Source organism: Pseudopodoces humilis, chromosome 7 (assembly GCF_049639895.1).
Source record: "Pseudopodoces humilis isolate 2021_Gansu_Grassland_sample_001 chromosome 7, ASM4963989v1, whole genome shotgun sequence".
Lineage (NCBI taxonomy): Eukaryota > Metazoa > Chordata > Aves > Passeriformes > Paridae > Pseudopodoces > Pseudopodoces humilis.
In genome coordinates, this window is record NC_142206.1 from 30,229,586 (window position 1) to 30,252,009 (window position 22,424).

The following is a 22,424-nucleotide window of genomic DNA, read 5'->3' on the forward strand; positions in this document are numbered from 1 at the left end:
AAAAGAGAATCTTAGCACTGATCTGCAAAGAAGAACACTAGGAATATAACTACTTGAAAAATAAATTTCAGTTTAAATGTAACTGTTTACCACTTGCAAATGGTCTATTCAGACCATATTCAGAATCAAAGTTCATAGCTTGTGTGGTCTTGCTGTAGCTGTCACATGGTATTAATTTTGTTTTGCATATTAGATAATCAACAGCATACAAGTCATGAATATTACTATTAAATGTGAAATCTGAATCTTGCACTGTAATTGTTGGGTAAACAAAATTAATAAGTTACAGCATGAATGTACGTACATGATTACAATATTCCCAGCTCAAATGAGACATTAAAATCATGTTGAATAATAATGGATCTAATTTGAATAAAATTTCCCAGTGCTTTTTTGGTTATGATTTTCAGTTACATAGTATTAATTTAAGTCTTATTTGTTGACTTGGTTGTGGTCACACTAAAATTTTCAGAAAGTAGCCAATCATATAGAACTCTTCTCAGCATCCAGGTTGAGATACAGAAGAGCAGTCTGTCTGACCATTACTGCCCTCTGAAACATCTTGACCTACACATCCAAACAGGGTCACTCCAAAAAGCACTGGTCACCATCCATCATTTTGGCTGTAGTATTCTGTGAAAGACTACACGCAAGAAGTACAGAACAAGAGTGATGTCCAGTTTTGTGTTCACAGTGCTGGCAGCTCCTGGCTTTATGTGCTCCTCTATTCCTGCCTCAACATCACTTCCTCTGGTACATCAAACAGCACTTGCAGCGACATGCAGACCCCAGGTAAGGACTGCAACAGCATTTCATTTGGCTCAGCTGACTGCCTCTTGCACCCACTACAGATAAGGAGGGAAGCAATTCTGGAACACACACCTACAAATATATATTGAGAGGGAGGACAGAAGGTTTCTAGTAGTATAAAGCTGTGTCCCTTCAACCATTCACATTAATTTGTCACTTAGATGAAGCTAGTTTACAAAACTGAGTGACCTATATTAGCAAAAGAACTTTTTATAGATATAACTGGAGCTATGTTGGGAAGTTTTTTGCTTATGCAGCTACTTTCTTTTATTGACAGAAAGACAGACCAAAATAATTACTTGGAATGAATTATTCAGATTTCAGGTGATGATGTTCTACTGCCAGGTTAGCAGGCAAAGTGACATAACAAAAGTGAGGCATAAAAATCTCAGTGAACCGTAAAAAGTTAGGAAAAACTAACAAACCTGAAACATAAGTTAGTACTATTTTCTCCTACCTCTTTGGTATATAACTATGGGAGCAGCAAGAAGTTTTTCTCCATTGTTCATGCTGTGCTCTTTGTTTCCATGGTGATCTGTTCTTCAGTGTATCTCAGTGTCCTTAGCCGGGAGGTCACAGCTAGAGATGTCTAGCTGTCTGTTGCAAAAATACACTGTTGCTAGGACAAAAGTAAAGGAGTAAAAGTAAAAAATTCATTCAAACAAATATTCATATTCAATTAATAAGCCTAAATCTGTCATGGAACTCAAGCTAAAAGTCTACAAGACCAAATGGACTACATGGACTGCAAAGGAAACATGTACTTCTATCAAGTATTTTTTTTTTCTTAACTGTTTCCTCACATTTGCTATTTCTTCTAAAAAGCAAAAATACGGGTATTGGGCACACATCAGTGTTCAGGTTATCTCTCCATTTGCTCAGATAACATGTTAGGGATCTTTTGTCTAGTTATAGGAGCCATCTCTTCAAACCTGTGCATTGCCAGCTCCCAGATGACCCATTCAACTCACTAGTGGAGCTGCTGTACTGTGGAGACTGTTGAATTTCATAAGGATTTGCTGGGCTGTATGTAATTGGTTTATTGCATCAGCTTCAAGCTGTACTCTGCTGATGGTCTACCCAAAATCACCTTGGTCAACAAATACACTCCAAAGAGAAACAAAGAGGAAGTTTATTTTTATGATCCAGCAATGAAACAATTACTAGGGCTAGAAAAAAACCCCAGAAATTACATGAAAATGTGTCTGTGCTCACCTGTAGTTTTAGCTTAGATTTAGAGTAGTTGCTAAAGGGATTTAGCACGAGTCCTTCTCCCTAGCTCTAGGAATACTTACCTCTCTTTGGATGGAGCAGATACAGCTGTTTCTTGACCAGTTAAAGAGATATGCTTTCCCTGTTTCACACAGCAAACAAGACACTAGAATGTTTACACTGCCTAATGCCTAAGGTCTAGATCTATTCTAGGTATTAAAAGATCTTAATTAGAAGAATTATAGATCTTAATTCTAGGTCTTGTTTTTTGTGAAAGGTGATCTCAGCATACATATCCAGTCTCTAAGGGAGGAAGAAAAGTGGGACAGAGTTCTAAGTGAGAAGTCACAGGGCTCAGGAGCATCTGGAAACCAGACATAACAGCTTCTTGATGAAGCAAGATTATCTATTTGAATATTGGCCAAGCTCATTACTGGGGAAGTGAATAATATATTGCTACAGCCAGAACTCCTGACTTCCGTGTTGCTTGTAGGGATTTAACTGGAGATTTAATCATGTACTGAGCTCCTGAAGGCATCTTGAATGGAATTATTTTCTCATGCAAAGATATAGCACAGTTACAAATCCATATAAATCCTTCCATTTCAGAACTTATGGAGTATATACATTGTTAACATTTTTGTGAAAGGTGCAGTTGACCGTTCCTGCTTGACTTTAGAAACACATCTTTTTGATGCTACTCAGTGGAGCACTCTCTTCAGTAGACAGTAAACTGATCCTCTCGGAAACCATCCCTATCCTATATTGAACTGTCAACAAATCTAAGCTTGCTTGGAATCTCTGTCAAGTCTCTTGGTTGGCATATAGGGTTAAATGGAAACTTACAATTTGTACAACCATGTAAATTAATAAACAGAGCTTGTAGTGCATTAGTCTCACAGGATTATACAACTCCATATTTACCAGGCCTTGACATGGTAGTAACTGAATTCCACTGGCATGACAGCAAGTTTGAGGGTGAATTGACCTTGACTTGACAGATACTATGACAGCAACAGGGCACAGAAGAGGAAATGTGTCCATTCTACATAGAGGCAGGCAGGGAATACTCTTGTGTTTCCTAGAGAGTCCATTGTCTGCCTTAGTTTTACAGGTCCTTGGAGCTCAGGTTTGTGTGGTAGCTTTTCACTTGGGCTGTTAGTCTGTTGAGATGAACAGTGTATCTGCGTAGAGACATATCTTTCCTTGAGCAAAAGCCTGAGGGAGGAATGTGTTGTCACGGCATGGGAAATTGAAGAGGATATGGCACTTGGAGCATATTTGTGGTTCTCTCCTCATCTTTGCCTAGGAGTGAGATAGGCAAGTATGCCATCTACTGCCAGAGATCAGTAGACCGCACCGTGCAGGCTGGAGAGCGGGAAGCCAAGCCCTCCCGGATGGAGATTGTGTCAATCCTGCTGAGAAATCCCTACCACCACTCACTCCCCTTCAGCATCCCAGTGCACTTCATGAATGGAACGTACCAGGTGAGCCACCACAGCTGCCTTTCTTCTGGGCACTAGAGGACTGCACCATAGCCTGCCTGCTTCATGTGGATGTGTGGTACCATGGTATTTATACACGTCAGGAATTGGGAGATAAACACTGCTTCTCCTTTTTGCTGTACTAGCTGATTTTCCAGGAAAGTGAAAGGATTTCATCCCCAGCTCTACAGATCTTGGGAAGAAAAGGTAGCTAAGAAAAAGGGAGAGAAGTTGGAAGTGTCTCAATATGGGAAAGATACAAATATATATGTGATATGAAAGGAGACAATACACAAGTGTTGTCTCTGGAGCTGCTAATCCATAGGAAACCACCTTCATTATTTGTGATACCCATCAATGGTCACAGTTCTTGTATCCTCAGTTAAGTCTTCTTTCATTGCAGGTTGTAGGTTTTGATGGTTCCTCATCAGTTGATGAATTCATCCAGAGACTGAACCAGGAAACAGGAATGAGGAAGCCATCCCATATGGGATTTTCTTTGTTCACAGATGATCCTTCTGGCAGGAATTTGGAACACTGTTTGCCCGGCAATATGAAGGTATTTATTTTTCTCCTCTTCTACCTTTAGTATGCATCTTTGAAGGACTGTTAAATGGTTAATAAATCTTTCTTAATGAATGAAGATCAAATAAGCTTGGATATTGTCTATCTAGGTTAATACTCACAGATGAGATATTAATTCCTGCACTGGGTCACAACAACCCCATGCATCCCTACAGGCTGGGGAAAGAGTGGTTGGAAAGCTGCTCAGAGGAAAAGGATCTGAGGGTCTTGGTCAACAGCCATCTGAACATGATCCAGTAGTGTGCCCAGGTGGCCAAGAAGGCCAATGGAATTTCTGGCCTGTATCAGAAATAGTGTGGTCAGCAGGACCAGGGAAGTGATTGTCTCCCTGTACTCAGCACTGGTTTTGTGCCCCTCACAATAAGAAAGACATTGAGGTGCTGGAGTGGGTCCAGAGAAGGGCAACAAATCTGGAAAAGGGTCTGGAAGGGTAAGTCTGATGAGGAGCAGCTGAAGGAGCTGAGGTTCTTTAGCCTGGAGAAAAGGAGGCTCAGGGGGACCTTACTGCTCTCTACAACAGCCTGAAAGGAGGCTGTAGCCAGGTGGGAGTTGGTTTCTTCTCCCAGGTAACAAATGACAGAACAAGAGGAAGCAGCCCAGAGATGCTTCAGTGGAGGTTTAGATTGCCTATTACAAAACTACTTCACTGAAAGAGTTTCTCAAGCATTGGAACAGGCTGCCTTGGGAAGTGGTGGAGTCACTGCCTCTGGAGGTATTTAAAAGATCTGTAGATGTGTCACTTGGGGACATGGTTTAGTGGTAGACTTGGCAGTGCTGGTTTGATGATTGGGCTTCCTGACCTTAAAGGTCTTTTTCAAACTAAATGATTCTGTGATTCTATAATTAGCTAGCCTAATCTGATACAGTTCTTAATAGAAAGATCTATTTTAGTAGGTGATAAATTGGTCAAATTTTAAAAAGTCCAACTCAGATTTTAGCACATATTAAAGCTGAATTTGTCTTGACTACAAAATTGAAACATGGCTGAGCTAGCCAGCATGATCAGATATCACAACTGACTTCAAACGTGACCCTCCTAATTGAGACAAATTTGTGTTAGGCTGTGAGTCTTCTGGCATGTCTATAAATTCTGTCTGTTGGATTATGAAGTATCTCTGTGCTGGCTCCAGATAACTCAATCTTTAATTGTTCATGAGCATACTTAGGGGAGAAAGCTCTGCTGAGTATGGCTTCACTTTCAAAAAGAGTGTAGTGACTCAGATCAAGGGGGAAAGAAAGAGATGAAGTGTTAGCACCTGTGACTTCCATCTGGAGATTTTTACCCGTGCTGCAGCTGAATTGAGCAGCCTTAATTGAGCAGGGTGGCTGCCATGAATGAGATCCATCAGATTTTGGTACAAATCTGTGAGAATAATTTGAAGATGCTTTCAATGCTTTGAGAACAGCATTAATGGAGGAATAGGTATAGTGGCAACTTTGAAGAGATCCTCATACCTGTAGGGAACTTAATCAATTTTACACAGTGTAACATTTCACATTAAGCAACAGAAGGAGAGGATACCAATAACTTTGAAATAGATGGTTTAAAAGGAAACTACCACAGAGAGTGCCAAATTATATAGTTTGTTTTCATGGCCTGATACAGATCAGGTAATCTGGAGCTTTGCTGGTAATTGGACCATCTGGAGAGATGAGGTATCAGAGCAAACAAAGGAGCTTGAGACAATCAAAGACATCACTTTGCCTTGGCAAGTAAAAAATAATCTGTAAATCTTGGTAGCTGAAGAGAGGTTTGGAGATCTGATTATGTATTTTATGTGGTTGCTTATGCTCACATTCCTTTCACTAGGATGCCATCAAAAGAGAAGTAGGGGCTTTCATTAGACCACTTGTAAAAGGACTAGAATAACCAGGAGGAGCTGAATGGAACAACAACAAAAAAAAACCCAACAAAATACCATGTTATTACTAAAAATATGTCTGAGTCGCAAAGCTGGAATCTAGGACCAAACATTCCCAAAATTTGGACATTCACATCCAAGGGTTTGGTGTAGCCATGCACATTCTGCTGCTGTTCAGAGGACACATTAGTGCTTTACTTTGGCTCAGGAGGGCACTTTTGATGTAAACCTACCAATCATTCCTATTAACCATGCTTTGTCTCCCATTAAGGAGTAGCCTGAGAGCGTGAAATTGATTCTTTTTACATGAAACATGAACTGGAAGATGTAATCCAACATAGTAGTGGGCTTTTAGGTCACTCAGTCAGACTACTAGCATGGGCATGGAGACTTAGGAATGGGTGTTTCTCTGTGCAGATCTGTTACTCCTGAGCTTTGCTATTTGCTAAGGTAGATATAGCCATGAGAGTTACTACCAGACCAGAATTCATGTGTCCCCCTGCAGGTTAGAGTTTTCAGTTGGAATGCTTTAATTATTGCATACTGTGCAATAGAAAAAGAATGTGTCGTGTCACTTTGAGCTGTGTTCATGTTGATCCAGGCTATTTCTTGTGTGTTTTACAATATTTTATTCACTTACTTTCCTCTCAAGCCTTGGCTATATATTTCACCTCAGTTTTTGTCTCCTCTCTCCTTGATATTTTTTTTAAGATCTGTGATGTCATTTCTAAATGGGAACAAGCCTTAAAAGAGTTGCATCCTGGGAAATATGAAGGTGGCACAAGAATTGTAAAGTTGACCTATAAGAACAGGTACTGTCCTCTGTTGGGTGGCATTATTACTGCTGTTAATTGAACATTCTAGACTGCATATATCTGTGTAGATGACCAGTAATTTGTAGTATCATTGGTGCCAAAACTATTTTAGCTAAGATGCAGTTAAACCCTACAGGAGATGTGATGGGTTTTGTCTGTTGAATATACAAAAGTATATGGCCTAGGGGTAAAGCCCAAACCACTTTGCAATTGCAGAATAGACTTAAAATGAGCTAACAACTAGCTGTAACACAATAAGGCATCCCTGGCACAATTTATTTTGCCTAGATCCTAAAACATAATTGAAGAATGTTAGGTGAGAGGAAGAGAGACCTAGAGGAAAAATCACTAGTGAAAACAAGTATGCCGAAACTTGCAATTAAGTGAACAATCACAAAGATGAAAAAGATACAAGAACAGTGTTCTAAATCATATGAACTGTAGAAGAGATATGTAGTAGCCGTGCCCAAACTTTACAAAGAAAGAAATGTTAAAAGTTAGATGATGAAAGATGGTAGAGAAGGGAGGTACAAGATAAAGATCTAAATCAAAAACTGGAATGAGTTAATCGCTTATAATACAGATAGGAATTCTGAGTTACAGTAAATCAAGAGCTGTATGTGAACAAGGAATGAATTTTCTTTGTAGGTGAAACAAAGGCTGCCCCAAAACTGAACAGAGAGCTCAGTATTGAACATATGAAGATTTTGTTGACTGTAATGGTGGAAACAAATTCCTGTCAATTTTGTTCGTTGGTATAGTAGAAGTGAAAGTAGAAGTTAGTGCTTTTGGCCCAGAAGGCTGTATTTATTTCAGGAGTGAAACTTTGCAGTATTATTTTGTTGGGCTGGAATGTGCATAGGCTAGACAGCAAGGATGTTTTGATAAGGTCTTTCCAAGGCTGGACTGTTCTAACATGAAGGACTCTGATAAGACATTTGTAAGGTCAATATGGTCCTAATAGTGTAGTTAATCTCAAAGTGACATAAAAATAAATAAATTGATCCACTGGAATGAATATCTCATGTAGTGAAATTGTGGGATTTATAGCCATAGATGTAGCTTGAAATTAATATGTGAATTAGTTGCTGTGGACTGTAAGTATGAGGAATGGTTCTGGGAAGCATTCCCCAAACTGGTGTCTTCAACCCCAAAAAACAATAGGATGCTTTGATTTACAAGCACATTTCCTTAAACAAAGGAAATATGCTCATTGGGTCTCTTATTTCCTGCTGAAGCAAATGGAAGCATTTTTTAATAAGTCTTCAGTGTAAGTGGTCAAATCCACTGGCAAATCTACAAGGCTGCCTCACAGAATCTTATACATGTAGAGCAGAGGTAGTTGTGTTTTCTTTCTAAGCAGAGAAGACCATAATTTAAATATTGCCTTTTTGTGCTTGATGGGGATGAATGGACACTGATTTAGCTGTGTTTAATAAGGGTTCACTGTACAGAAGTGGTTAGCTTACAGAATTCAAGTAGCTTCCAAAGCTAGAATACATGTTTTGAGCCTCCTTGCTCAAATCTTGTTCAGAAGGGAAGCACCTCAGCTCTCAAATCTGTCCAGTACCCCCTCAATGAAAAAAAAAACAAACCCAAAACAAAACACAGTTTTATTTTGCCTCATCTTGATTCAAGTTCCCAGCTGTACTTTCAGTTCACAGTATTTTTTTACCTTCACAATCCTCTCTACTTTTTAGACTGTATTTTCGGAGCCAGGCCAAAGGTGAGACAGACCGTGAGCGGTTGCTACTGGCCTTCCAAGTGAGCAATGAAATAGCCAATGGAAGGTTTCCTGTTAATAAGGAGCTAGCTCTGGAAATGGTGGCTCTAATGGCTCAGGTGAGTATGGCAGAAATCCTTTCTGTTGTCCTCCTTCAGCGGTACACTATGTTTGACTAAGCAGCAGCTTTTTACCTCAAAAGTGCATCAAACGTACAGTGTGGTGTATCAAACAAACACACTGTCAGATGTACCATGGCAAATACATTACAGCAGCATACATGTGTTAGAACCCTTTTGCTGCAGGGAAAGTTGCTCTAGCTGTGCCTCTCCTTATCAAGAAAAATATTGGAAAAAACAGAGTGAGGCTGGACTGTCACCAGACCTGCTCCAGTTAGTACTTTGGTAGAGATATGGAAATAGTACCACCGCTAGAATTCCATTAATAGTAAAAACTTCCCCTCTTGCACTGCCAATATCCTCTTACTCAGGAAGAGCATTTTCTAACATCCCCCATTAGATCTCCAGGCTTGCATTTAGTATTTTACCACATAAAACACACATTGTGGGTTGTGGGGATGATAAGCAGTGTAATAGTTTTTTTACTGACCTGAAACTGAGTGTTGTATTTGTTAAAACAGCATAAACTGAGGTGAAGAAGCTGGGGACACGGTCCAAACTATTTACAATTATGCTGTTGTTTTAATTGGCAAGTTGAAAATAAATCCCCAAAGCCTGGCAGTTTATATGAATGTGTCTCCTCACAGCAAATACCTGGCTGAGATTATGTTCCACTCTCTTAGACCAGTAGATAATTCCTTGAGCAGTCGTGTTCTCAGTGGTTGCTCTTTTGTATACATTTACTATGGTTAATGCTGTAGACAACATTCCCCAGCCTGTGTCTTTTTGCATGACTAATAAACACAGTAGTTATCAGTATGGGTATTCATGGAATGTTCTACAACATTAAAAACCTCATAGTTCTGTTGCACTATAAGCTATAATGTTGTCTTAGGTGGAATATGGGGATTTGGATCGACCAGGATCTTCAGGTCCTGGGGGAACATCACAATTGAAAATGCAGCATCTTCTCCACCAAGTTTTAGATAAATTCTACCCCAAACACTACAAGCAAAACATTAGTCCTGAACAGCTCAGGTAAGCTTTTGGTTCTTCAGTACTTCACACTGAGACCAGCTTTTACTTGCCAAATTGTCTTTACATTTAAGGAGTTTCAAGAAGCCCTGTCAAGATTATTTGATGTATAAACTCAAACAAAACAGAAGTGTCAGGAAAAAATTCCTTTAAAAGGAAAAACAATATAAAAAGAGCCAAATCACCAGCTAATTCTGCCGTAGACAAGAAGTTTAGGTCTTTCACTTCCAAATTAGGCATCTCAGTTTCAACAAACTACCCCAAGCCTAAAATGAATTCTCTGAGTTTTTGTTTTACGTTTTCCCCAAGGGTCAGTTGAATCAGATGCCTAACATTTTACCATGAGCCCGAAAGCCAGCTTGTGTGGGTTGCTTCAGGCCATGCAGTAATTCTGGTAGGATATGTTTTGGCAGGGTTTTTTTTGTTGCTCTGACTTAGAAATAACAGTGCAGAGAGCTCTGTGTGTACAAAATTCAGGTGTTGCCACAGATTTCAGATCTATCTGATTTCAAGTGAGAGATTGGTCTTCCTATGGATCCTAAGCTACTTAGGCATGCAGTGGTGGAACTAACACAGTTAGCTACCTCCCTTTGGAAGCAAACTCCATCTGCATGTAACATGGTAGCTGCCAAACTAGTGAGTCAGATCAAGAGTGAGTTAATGCATATTGCCACTCCATGTAGAGCATACTACAGGCAAGGTATGAGGAAGGTGATAAAGTATGTGGAAGTAGAGAAAAGCTAAAATAAATTCAGACTGTAGAACTGATAGTGCTAACAGCCCCCTCTGTAAGTGCTGTGTAGAACAGCCCTTTAGGAGTAAAGAGGTACATTTATTAACTGTTCTAATTTTACACATCTTTCCTTGGAAGACATTAGTAAATAATACTGTCTTGTGTTTTGGATTCCTAAAGGCAACTGACAGACAGGCTGGCGACAAAGTGGATGGTGCTGCAGGGATGCTCTCCACCAGAATGCATTCGAATTTATTTGACAGTGGCCAGGAAATGGCCTCTCTTTGGAACCAAAATATTTGCTGCTAAGGTAACTGGAGCTCACTTTTGTCTGTTTTCAAGAGTGAGTTATCTGAGCAGAGACATATCTACGGTAATCTTTGGTTAAAAAACCTCTTTGGATAACATGGGTTGAAAATGCTTCTACTTCAGAAAGGGAGTAAATTGAAGAACTCTGCTCTGAAAGAGCAGCCCTGGTACCATGTAGGTTGAAAAAGAAGGAAGACAAGTATATCCTAACCACTAGGGGTTGCTAGTGTTCAGTAAATAAATACTGACGATTCCCTGGCTGTGTCAATTCATCATGGTACAGAGTACTGTCCGTCCTTACAAGCCTTGCTGAAGCTTTCTCAGGCAGGAATTTTCCTGGACATCAAGGCTGCAGTGGTAGTTTAAAAAAATAACATTTACGTACCACAGTGGGGGAGGAAGGGAAGAGTCCCCCCGCTTAGTCACACCTGGCAGCTGATGAGGACTCATTCTCCTCCCCAAAGGAGAATGGGCACTTCAGTCCTGTTCTCTGCTGGATGTATTCCTTGCCACATGAGAGAGGCAAGCACTGCTAATGTCCTGTTGCAGAAACAAAAATGAAATTACACCTTGGGTAAGCTACCAGCCCACAGGCATCTGTGGGAGAGCAAAGAACAGCTGGAGGGAGTGGTTCCCCCAGTAGCGTGTACCATTCCTCACCCCATTGCAGGCTAGAGCTCTGTACCTGTTGCTTATGCCTGAACTAATGTAGCACATAATGGCTGGCTGAGAAATCCTGTTTTGGCATTAACCATCTTCCCCATCCCGGCAGAAGTTTCTGCTGTTGAAGGCTTGAGGGAGGTCTTCTTCATGGTTACATGTCTCTTGTGTTGAAGTCAAAGCTGCTCTGGTTACAGAAAAAAAGTCTAATGGTGAAAAGGACCTCTTGAGTAAATATACAAGAAGTTTTCAAAAGACAGTTATTTCCACTGTCAGGACTAAAAGAGGTTACTGTCAGAAGAGGTTACTGGTATTTGAGGTTACTGACAGAATATGTAATTGAGTGTACTGAAGAATCAGAATAAAGAATAGGTTCACCCACAGGTGAAATAATGTTGGTATTCCTGATGATTAACATATTTTATAACTTTTCAGCAGTTGAACAGCAAAGCCTATGGCATTAGCTGTGTAATTGCAGATTCCCAGGAAAGATTTTATGTCATTAGCCATAACAAGTCATCTTCAACAGACAACTGATGCACATTTGTCGTAAGATTCTGTAAGAAACAAAATGGCATTGATGTGACGGTACTGGGTGCCCTGGCATATAAACCAGCAGGTTTCACTGCCTTCCTGATAGGAGCAGTATAAACACATGTGCTCAGCAGAGTTGCCATGCTGTTGCTCTGTCCTAGCATTTCCTTCAGTTTTAACCACATGGATGGCATCTAATTAATTTCAAAGACTTTGTTATCCTTGTATCTCTTGTGCCACTACTCTGAAATGTGTATGTAAATCTGAAAATGTTATTCCAGATTTTGGGGAAAGCTATCTTAAAAATCAAACCAGCTCACACCAGTAAACCTTTAGGATTTTTTCTCATCTTCACTTTATCCTTAAGTCTCAGTGTTTATATCAGAAATCATTCTGTGGTGGTCAAGAAATACCTGAATTAATGATTTTCTTTCTCTCCAGCCTATTTTGCCTTCCTCATTGGAAGACTGTCCAGTCTGGATAGCTGTGAATGAAGATGGTATCAGCATACTGGATTATAACACAATGGTATGTTGAGGAAGCATAGAAAGACATTCCCCTGAGTCCAGTGAAAGTCACTAACAGTTTGTCTTTAACTTCAAATGGATCCAATAGTTTGTAAAAGTCAGAGGGAAGTTAGTGTTATGTTTGAACACTCCATAGACAAAGGAAAATTACAGCTGCAGTGTAAGGTAGGGCAGCAAGCATGTTTATACATCTTGCAAAATCTCAGTGGTGTGTGCTTTACTACCACCATCTGGAATATAACAAAATCTGTACTCTGAAGTAGTGAGGCATTGAGCACACCAGGAGAAAACTACAAACACGATCTCACTTGAGCTTTCTGTGCCAGCTCTTACCTATAGAGCCATCTGCTGCCCTTCACTGCTGGAGACCTGGTGTTCTTGTAGGAAATAGTAATAATCTAATATGTTAGTTTAAGGTAGACATTTGGAGTTTTTTACGGAATTATGACTTTTTCAAACTCTGTCTGCAGCATTTGAAGGTGTCTTATTCATACTCCTCTGTGCTGACCTTTGGAGGCTGTCGAGATGACTTCATGATTGTAGTCAGTCAAACTAAAGAAAGAAGTTCTGGAAAAAATAGCACTGAAAAACTCCTCTTCACAATGGCAATTCCAAAGGTAATTACAAATAAAAAGTGAGTTTCTTTCCAGCTGGCAGCATCAGGGCTGGCTGTTTTGTACAAGCCCTGGGGACTGGTACTTGTGACCGCTGCACTAGCTATATATGTTCAACAAATCCTTTGTGAGCTGGAACCTTTTAGCGAGAGATTTATTCTACCTGACTCTTAGAGCTTCATTTTAAAACAGAACAATTCCATGGGAGAAAGCCATTTACAAAAACTATGTGGTCAGTAGATTCTAAAAATTAAAGGGCATTCTTATCTCTAATTGACCTTCAGTTAATAATTTTCTCTTTTCCCCAGATTGTTGAAGCAACACTTCTGATTGCCAGCTACATTAACTATCGTTCAACTCCTTCACTGCTGTCTTCCACACAGCCCTCACGAAGCAAAACACCTGCTAAGAAGCCCTGGGAGACTGAAAACCGGTGCTTTTTTCCTTCTGTGCCCCGAAGCACAAAGGGGCCCACCCTGCTCTAAGGGCTTGTTCCGTATCAGCTGATTTTGTTGGATTTATACCACAGATTAATGCAGGCTCTGATGCTTTTTCCATAATAATAGACGAAGTTCCTTAGAGGTAGTGTACTTTCTCTTAAAACAAAAAAAAAAAACCAACATTTATTTGGGGGACTGTGCAGGAGTTTTCCTTTCCATGACACATTCCATCCAAAATACCATTCCTCAGGTCATTTGCCTGCACAGTGCTCCACTCATTATATCTGCACTCATTCTTCTATCTCCTACTGTACTGCCTTGCTTCACAAGTACACTTTTTTGGATCCCTCCCATTTTCAGCTTTCAAAAGACAGAAACTTTTGTGTCCTTGCTGAGACATGAAAGACATTGCTGAGAAGGAAGAGGAATTAAACTCACAAAAATAATTTTGATGCAAGTCAAGGGTGATTTCAGACCTGAAATAGGGAGTATAGAATTTGAGTTCAGCAGTAATTAAGAGTATTTTCAACTTTAAATAAAGGTGGAAGCTTAGGGTCTTTGCATGTTGAGTGCTCAGAACAACTGGGACTGGAACAGTGTCAGAGGATGCCCTGGCACCTACAGGACCCATGCATTTTGGAAACTGATGCTGTTCTATGCACCAGGTGAACATTAGACTGCTGCTGCAGGGCAGGGCTCAGTGTGCCACGTGCTCCACTGCCAGACAAGCACTTTCGAAGACTTTCTGATAACCACTGTTGTAGATGTGTTTGGAACTGCACATTATCTCAGACAAAGGAAGACAAGGCAAACAAATTTTGTACTTTTTCTGTCTTTCAGCAACTAGAACAGATCTTCCCAGACAAGCTCTGCCATTCTGACTTGACAGAAGCTGCTTCTTTCAGACTCCTGCTTCCTTCATGTACCATAAGCAAGGAGGAGGTAGTCAGCAATGTGTACTCATGTTCTTCTGACTTTCCTAAAGAATGTTGGTAGGTTTGATTTTTTTTTAATCTGTTTCAAAGGTACTTCATTATGAGAAGGCTATTGAATTTTAAACAAATAAAAGAAAAATAGCAATTCTTCATAAAATATCAAAAACTACTTAGTTTAAGTTCAGCTATTTTGATAAGCATTATAAAAAAGCCAAGGAAGAATAACTGCACTTTGAAAAGTACTACGTCCAACTTCATAATAATTATGCATTCATGGGCACCCTTCCCAAATTAAAACAGAGTGAATCCAACCACTAGACAGAAGTCAGTAATAGCAAACCAGTTATTTGCAAATAAACAAACCAACCATACCAGGGAGTTTTTTTACTCCCTACTACCTGCCACCAACCATGAGACATCCAACTAATGCACATGGGGAGCTGATAACATCAAGAGTTTTTTTCATGCTTATGGTAGGTGCAAAGCCACAGACTAAAAGAGAAGGGGGCAGACAAAAATTGTTCTAAGCAATCCCTCATCAGCATCTTTATAATATAAAACAGAAAACCCCAAACAACCAAACAAAACAAACTCAACCCCAAACCATCCCATGGTGAGTTATAGAAACAGTATAGCAGGCCTAAGATAGGAAAAGATTGTATGAATAGGGACCTGATTTGCACATACTGTAATATACCCACTTGTAAGAATTTAAAGACCATCCCTTGAAGATACAGAGAAGGGTAGAAGCTTCCTGAGCCAAAAATAACTTTAAGAAGGTATTTAGTAATTTTTGTTTTCCCTCAGATACTTTCCAGTCTCTTATCTATCCTGATACTAGTTTTTATTTTCCCTCTCTCTCACAATTATCTTAGTACAGTTATGCCAGTTTGAACACCGGAATATTCCTCCTCACTCTATCACCTGTGCCTAACAATTTCTCCTGTATCTGAAGGTCTGTTTGACAGTTTGCTTCTGGTATCCCGCCAGTAACAAAATGCTTCAGAATAGGCTGGAGCTGTCATCAGTGCTGGGGATGCTCAAGGCATAGAAGCCTCCAGTTCACAGGCTGTATTTCCTCACAGTGCTAACACTCATGTCCCCAGAGACTTGAGGAGACTTGTACCAGGGCCAACAGGAAACAGAGATGTTAAGTAAACAGGAGTTGTCCTGAATCTCATTATTTTCTGTCACAATTGCACTTTAAATTGAGAAGCATGGTACACAAAACTTTATCTTTAAAATATTCACCAATACTTGAGTGTTTCAGGGACCACCCCACTCTGATGGATGCACATGCCACTCCTATTTATAACTTACCTGTCTTCAAATACCCACCCTGTGTAGATACCTACTTTGTATGATTCTTTGGTAGAGAAAATAATTTTTTTTATTTTAATCAATATTTTTGGCAATGACTGTTAATGCAGCATAGAATGAGATGACAAAAGCCTTTATGTTCCTAACTGCTGTGTGTAAGTAAAAGGCTGTCTGGAAGATACTGTGAGATTTCTGTTTGTTCTTAATAAAATACAGCTTGTGAATTAATAACCATGAATTTAATGTGTATTATTCTCAGAATGAAAGAAACTATTTAAAAAGCCAAAATATTCTTGATGTAAACAAAAATCAACATCGATTGTGTTTGGTATCCAGGCACAAACCATAGCTGGTACAAACCTGCCCTAGACCGATCCCCTGTTTCTCTCTGCTGATCTCTCAGCTAAAGTGGATGACTTCACCATGGGCACAGAACGTTCAAATGATCTCCTTCATAAGATTGCTAAAACAATCTTTCAGACTTCCTGCTGCAAGACACAGCTTCTTGGTAATTTCATCAGTGCACATTCTGAGGACTTAATGGGATTTTTACAGCATAGTCAGCGTTCACAGCACGCTCTTGAGCCCGTGACTCTGTGCACTCTCTTGAGACATCTTTTCTTTTGACACAAAAGCCAGTGGCACATCCCCAAGCTGCTGCCTTTCACTTGGACAACCAGAATACTTCCTGTGACATGAGCTAATCTCTGTCTTTCAAACTTTATGGCACCGTGGGAAAAAACCCACAAATCCCCTTATCTCTATTGCATGATGGTATGGTGCCAAGTGTTCCTTTACAGATAATGTGGACAAGCATGGTACAACACCGTATGCAAAATAAGCATGAATCCAGGCTCCTGCCAACTTGTGGTTTAGCTCTTGTTTTGACACTTCAGTCACCTCATTTATATTACTATATATATAGTGTGTATATATATATATTCACTATACAGTTGTGGAATATAGGGAGAAATATACCCATTAAATGTTAAAATAACTTTCAGCTTATCAACATAGAATTTCCCAACCTTAAGTTACTATTAAGAGCACAGACCAATAAAACTTTTATTCACATTACCATCATTTTCAACAATACATGTGCCTCATATTCTCAGAGTAACAGATGTGGCCCTTTAAATGCCACAACTTTTCCATGTCCTGTGTCAACAAGCCCTGCCCCATTCAGCAGTGGGTTCACATTTTTCCTGTGTTCCTTTTGATAGTTAAGCACTTACTGAAACCATTCTTGTTGCCTTTGACATCCTTTAACTGATTCATCTGCAGCTGGGCTTTAGCTTCTCTAGCTTCATCTCGAACAGTGTTGCTACATTCCTCCCAAATTACCTGTCCCTAATTCCACCTTCCATTTTGTGTTCAAGTGTTGCTAGGAGCAGCTTGCTCATCCATGCAGGCTTCCTGGCATTTCTGCTTGACTTCCTGCTCATTGGGATGGACTGTTCTTGATTTCAGAAGAAATGATCCTTGACTATCAGCTTTCTCAGATCCTTCTTCCCTCTAGGGCCCCATCCCATGGGACTCTTTCAAGCAGCTCCCTGAAGAGGTCAGTCTTCAGATCTCTTATGTTTATTTCATTAAACATAACTGAATGCAAGAGTTAAATTTTCTGGTTTTGTCCTTATGAAATTCTTCTGTGATCAGGAAGGTACTCTCTGAGCCCACACATCAGCTTTAGATGGTATCTAGGTATTTAGAGTGTGTTCTTCAAACAAAGGGTTAAATAAAAAACAAAGAATGCATACTTATGGCAGTCCAGCCAAGGTTATTTTTTAATTTTAGCATAATTTTTAGGTGCAAGAAAGAGTAAAAAATTGATGCATTTTTTTATCTCCCTTTTCCCTATTTCCCCATAATTCTTTTCTGGAAAGGCAAGAGGCAAGAGCCTTCTGGCTGAGCCTGAAAAGTTCTGCTCATGGGGCAGTTTTGTTTGCTTTTCCATGTCTCCCTCTGAGTCCTGCTGAAAATCTGCTGCTTTTTTCAGCTATTTTATTTCACTTGATTGTGGAGCTGTCTTCCTCTGCTCCAGGATCTCTTGACAACTTTTGTACACTTCTATCAAGCAGTCCAGTCGTGGCTGGGAGCTCTAGAAGTCAAGCAACAGAGAATCAGGCTCTGAACCGAAACACCAATTCATTTTACCCAAACAGCAAACAGTGGTCAAAGTACAATGATTTTTCATCAATTCTAACCTGGACCAGATTAAAACCAGCAAGGAAGTGAAGGTTTCACGGTCCCACAATCCCTATGATCCTATAACTTTTGAGCTCCCAAAACAGCATTACTGTGTAAAGTCCATCAAATGCTTCCTTGCAAGAGTTGCTTAAGGGAACAAAAGGTCGATTCAGTGCAGTAGGGCTCCTGGGCTGAGTCACATGAGAAATTGTATTTTTGAAGGCTGATATATCTTAGAGAAACCCAATGAAGGAGACACAATAAAGTTACTAATCACTGCTCCTTCAAAACTAACATACTAACTTACATGTTAAAATAATTACAGACAGGTACTGAATTTCAAAATGGAAGAGTTCCGTGCCGCCTTTGCTGCTGGAGTCAACTCTACCAGTACTAAAGTATTTCCATGAAAACAAAACTGTTCAGAGTTGAAAGGTGAAAAAAAAACAACCAACCCAAAACCAGATGCCAGGCAGACCCTTTGAACATGGAAAGGAGCATAACTAAAATCAGGTACTTCAATGCAGCTATTTGGAATTTAGTACTTGTGGATTTCCAGCAACTCTACTTTTTCCCTTGTCTATATGAGAAATACCTGATTTTTATTAGTTACTAAACATCTTTACAATTGTGGGACTGAGTTAGCAGCAAGTATCAATGGAATAGACTATTTGTACTCCTAAGTATTTAGCTGAAGACTGACCATATCCAGTCACAAACTGTACGCAGATTACAAAACAATCACCAGCAGCAGGTGAATTAAGGACAGAGAGGACTGTACAGCTCAGCAGTCTAAGAAGTGAGGTGCCTCTGTTCTGCTTAACAACCCCTGAGGATAAGGGCAGGTTGTGTTAGGCATGAACACACACAAAGCAAATCCATTCCAAAAATGAGATTATGAACAGTCAGAACATGTTAGCAAGGGAAGAATGAGGGGAGACGAGGTAACGGCAACACAAACAAGTTATTATACATTAAGCAAATTGGTCATGGCTTGTACCGTGATCATTGCCAGCAGGTCAGGCAGGGGAAGTCATCCCAATGCCAAGGAGCTTTTATGAGAACTTTTGGTACACAGAGCCGAGAGAAAAATCTACTGCAGCACAGTACCAGAGTTATGGTGGTAACCCTGAGCACAGGACTGCACAGAAAGCTCTACAAGTCCTCAGCACCCTATGTGAGCCAAAGACTTCTAGTTCATGCAAACTCCTGGCTGGGTTCAGATTGACACAACTCCCTGTTGTTTGAATGGAGAGCAGATGAAAAAACCCATCCCTAGTATATGGTTCTGTGAGACTTCAAATGCCACCCACCCTGACCGCTCAGCCAGCGAAAGGAAACTGTCATCAACTACCTGTAGTGGAATAAAAATATGCTTAGACAAGTGGAGCACACACAGAGACCACAAACTGGATTTCTCCACCATTCAGTCAAACTCACCTGAAAGAGTGGCACAACCTCAGATACTCCCTGAGGATCTTCAGGGTCCTGGAGGAGGATACACAGGTAGTAGATAACTTTTTGCTACAAGACAAACAGGTAAAAATCACTGGAGTATAAAAATGCTACAAAATTGCCTGGAATTAGCACAGAAATAGGATCTGTTTCAACTCACTGGGCTGAAGGCAAATCCTGCCAGGTCACACTCAAGTCTACAAATTTGTATCAATAGCTTTCACTCAATAAAGAAATAATTTTACCTGTTTTCTCTATTAAGTTTTTAACCTGAAAAGAATATACATATGCTGGAAGGGTAAGGTCTGCTTTTCCACAGGAACTTTACAGAAAACCCTGGCAATAGGAAAAAACATTGTTTGTGTTGTCTTAGTTTCTCATCCCCATCTTGACTACGTAAGAAGTTGTGCACCAGGATTTGTAAGTACAGCATAACACAAAGAACTAAACCCTCTAGCTCAATGCCAGTGGCATTATCCAAGGGAGGGATTTGGCTTTTTGAGGCGATTTGTTTGGTTTGAGTTCTCCTTTAAAGGCAAGAGATGACAGAATAAGGAGAAAAATCGGAAATAAAGCTCCTGGTGTCAGTAAAGCTCTGGATAGTGCTGTTTAATTGCTCTGACAAATCATGCTCATGAAAATACACTGGATGTGAGTGTGCCCAGACACAAGAAGACAGAGTTTGTATGATTACCATATGGATGGCTTCATTGATAACCACATCCTTCACTTGACCCATCTCAATGAAGGTAGTGCTCTCTTTCCCTGAGGCATAGGATGAAGTCACCTGAATGCCAAGTGAGCCGATGACCAGCAGGGATTCCTGGTCAATCTTCACAAAGTGCAGGTATATGATCAGGCCAATCAGCGTGATGAAGATGGCTGCAGAGAGCACCATGCTGTTCTGTAACACAAACCAAGAAAAGGCAGAGTTCTGCTCTTACAATTACTTTAACACAGCTTTAGAGAAAGTAAAATTGCACAGTAAATTGTATATTAAAGCTACAGGTGCAAAGCATTTTTACTTAGGTGGAGTCCTTTTATTCACCTGGCTTGCTGATATATATGTAATAAGGTTTAAACCAGTCTTCGCAGTATGCACTGAAAGAATTGGGAGCTGAAACTGAAAACTGCAAGAAAATTCTACTCCCACATTCAATACAGAAATCTCAATCCAAACAAGCCCATTATATCAGTTAGAGTGTATTGTACCAACTTCTATAAAGATGATGGCACTGACAAAGAAGTGTTGTGGAATGTTTACAAGAACCAAGAGTGGATTCTCAGAGCAGAGGAACCCTCCTTCAGGAAAACCTAGTGGTTTTCTTATTGTGAACTGTCAGTCTAAACTTGTTCAAAGCTCACCCTCTTCTTGCCTTAAATACAATCCAAAGAAAATTTGCTTTATCCTGGACTTTGTATAAGGATCAATGTTTTTTGCATCATTTTGATATTGCTGTTACATTTTAATATAAAGCTGATGACACTATAGTCACCAGTAAGTCATCTGAAGACCTGGTAATACATTCTAAAGGTCCACAACCTACAACCTGTTTCTGGGACATGTTTTAGAGAACTCCAGGACACCTACCCATGAATGAGAGTTATAACTGACACTTCCTAAAGAACCAGAACTGCACAGCCCTACCACTGTCAAGCTGGGTCTGTACCACCATGCCATGAAGCTTCAGGAAATACACGGGACTTCCCCAAAAGTTTGTTATCACAGGGGAAAAAAGACAGTCATGAAGTACAGACACTGAAATCCACAAAAAAAGAGAGACACTTTCAGACCTGATTTCCTGGCAAAAGGAAGAATTGCAGTCACTTGCATGCAGGCTGCAAGAGCACGTGTAAAGGCAAGCAGGAGGGCAGTGGTAACCACTGACTGCAGTGTATGCTTTTGTAAAAAACTGAACTCGAACATGAACCATCTTTTCCTATCAGACTCCTGAAAACTGACTCATAATGCAATCTCTATCTTCATTTCCTAGGAAAGATTACTGAAAAAAATTGATGTGCAACTCAAAGCATGGGTCACATTTGGTCAAGCTACTGACTTCAGTCTGGACATAACTGGTATACATACTGGTATACATAACTGGACATAATTTGATAAATCCAAAAGCATTACTTTAGAAAACAGCAGCTTTTGCAATCTGTACTGCAAGTATCTTTCTGCCTCAGCTGTGAAAAGTGATGGCATTCATAGTGCAGTGCTCTCTGAGTCACTCAGAAAAATTCCTCTTGGGGATTAACATTCACCTTCTTCAATTCCTCCTTAATTCTAGATTCTCACAACTCATGTCTCAAAGTAAGCACGTGTTGTTTGGACTCACAAGCACGTGCCAGGCATCACTCAGCACCCAGACAAACATCTACCCTATCTGTCAAGATGCTACAAACCAACAGAGGCACCCGAGGAGCCACCGGGGCAAGCAGGTGGCAGCCCGCGGCCTTCAGCCTCTCCCTTAGCCACCACACACCATGATCTCGGCGTTCCCCGGGCGCGGGGGATGCCCCGGAGCGGCGCTCAGCGCCTTCCCGCGGGCTCCGGCCGCCCTCCGTGCCTCGGGCGCCGCTAGCCGAGGCTGCTCCAGGAACACGAGCGGCCACCCAGCCCGCGGGACTCCCCCGGGCGCCCCGGTGCGGCAGCGGGACACGGGCTGAGGGGCGCAGCCGGCGCCGGGCCCGAGGCGCGGAGGGGCCCGAGGGCGGCGGCGAGGCCGGGACCTCGCTGTGTGGGAAGGGCCCGTAGGGCGCCAGCCAGGCGGCGGAGGTGGCGGCGCTGAGCGAGCGCAGCTGCAGGCGGGGGCCGCGCACAGCCAGCTCCCGGCAGGACGCGCTGTGCTGGCGGCGCCGCAGCGCGATCGGCGCCCCGGAGGCCGAGCGGAACCGCCGCTCCTCCGCCATGCCGGGCAGGCGGGACCGGCCCGGCCCGGCCGGCCTCCCGCGGGAGGAGCCTGAGCCGAGGGGAGGCTCTGCCGGCCCTGCTCGCTCTCTCCGGGCCGCCTGCCGGGCGGTGCTGGCGCCCGCTCTGGCCGTGGAGTGGTGCTGCCGCT

General features: G+C 41.2%; 2 protein-coding genes across 6 annotated transcripts in view; one reads left to right on the forward strand and one right to left on the reverse strand.

Moving 5' to 3' along the window:
• PLEKHH1 (pleckstrin homology, MyTH4 and FERM domain containing H1) overlaps positions 1-15,948 on the forward strand; it is a 55,159-nt gene extending 39,211 nt beyond the window's left edge. For 4 of the 5 annotated variants that reach the window (XM_088058226.1, XM_088058228.1, XM_088058227.1 and 1 more), the window contains exons 20-29: positions 695-792; positions 3,332-3,509; positions 3,910-4,065; positions 6,665-6,765; positions 8,469-8,610; positions 9,506-9,648; positions 10,559-10,688; positions 12,323-12,409; positions 12,879-13,025; positions 13,331-15,948. In XM_088058226.1, coding sequence (XP_087914352.1) covers positions 695-792; positions 3,332-3,509; positions 3,910-4,065; positions 6,665-6,765; positions 8,469-8,610; positions 9,506-9,648; positions 10,559-10,688; positions 12,323-12,409; positions 12,879-13,025; positions 13,331-13,507 — 1,359 coding nt within the window. In that variant the 3' untranslated portion in view covers positions 13,508-15,948. The remainder of the gene's footprint in view (positions 1-694; positions 793-3,331; positions 3,510-3,909; positions 4,066-6,664; positions 6,766-8,468; positions 8,611-9,505; positions 9,649-10,558; positions 10,689-12,322; positions 12,410-12,878; positions 13,026-13,330) is intronic. The other variant, XR_015772996.1, reaches the window with a different exon arrangement.
• Positions 15,949-16,757: 809 nt separating this feature from the next.
• PIGH (phosphatidylinositol glycan anchor biosynthesis class H) lies at positions 16,758-22,280 on the reverse strand. Its single transcript, XM_005520362.3, has 4 exons — positions 22,096-22,280; positions 20,057-20,266; positions 19,348-19,431; positions 16,758-17,818 (listed from the first exon to the last, which is right to left on the reverse strand). Exons 1-4 carry the CDS (start codon positions 22,273-22,275, stop codon positions 17,717-17,719), a joined length of 576 nt encoding a protein of 191 aa, XP_005520419.2. The 5' UTR covers positions 22,276-22,280; the 3' UTR covers positions 16,758-17,716.
• Positions 22,281-22,424: the final 144 nt, after the last annotated feature.

What these genes read in the sequence shown, in the direction of transcription:
- PIGH (XM_005520362.3), bottom strand. Translation starts at nt 22,275, where the DNA reads ATGGCGGAGGAGCGGCGGTTCCGCTCGGCCTCCGGGGCGCCGATCGCG. An exon ending in TCAATGAAGCCATCCATATG is followed by an intron (nt 19,432 to 20,056) that starts GTAATCATACAA and finishes TTTGTCTTGTAG; the next exon opens with CAAAAAGTTATCTACTACCT. An exon ending in AGGTTGTGCCACTCTTTCAG is followed by an intron (nt 17,819 to 19,347) that starts GTGAGTTTGACT and finishes CTTGACTTCTAG; the next exon opens with AGCTCCCAGCCACGACTGGA.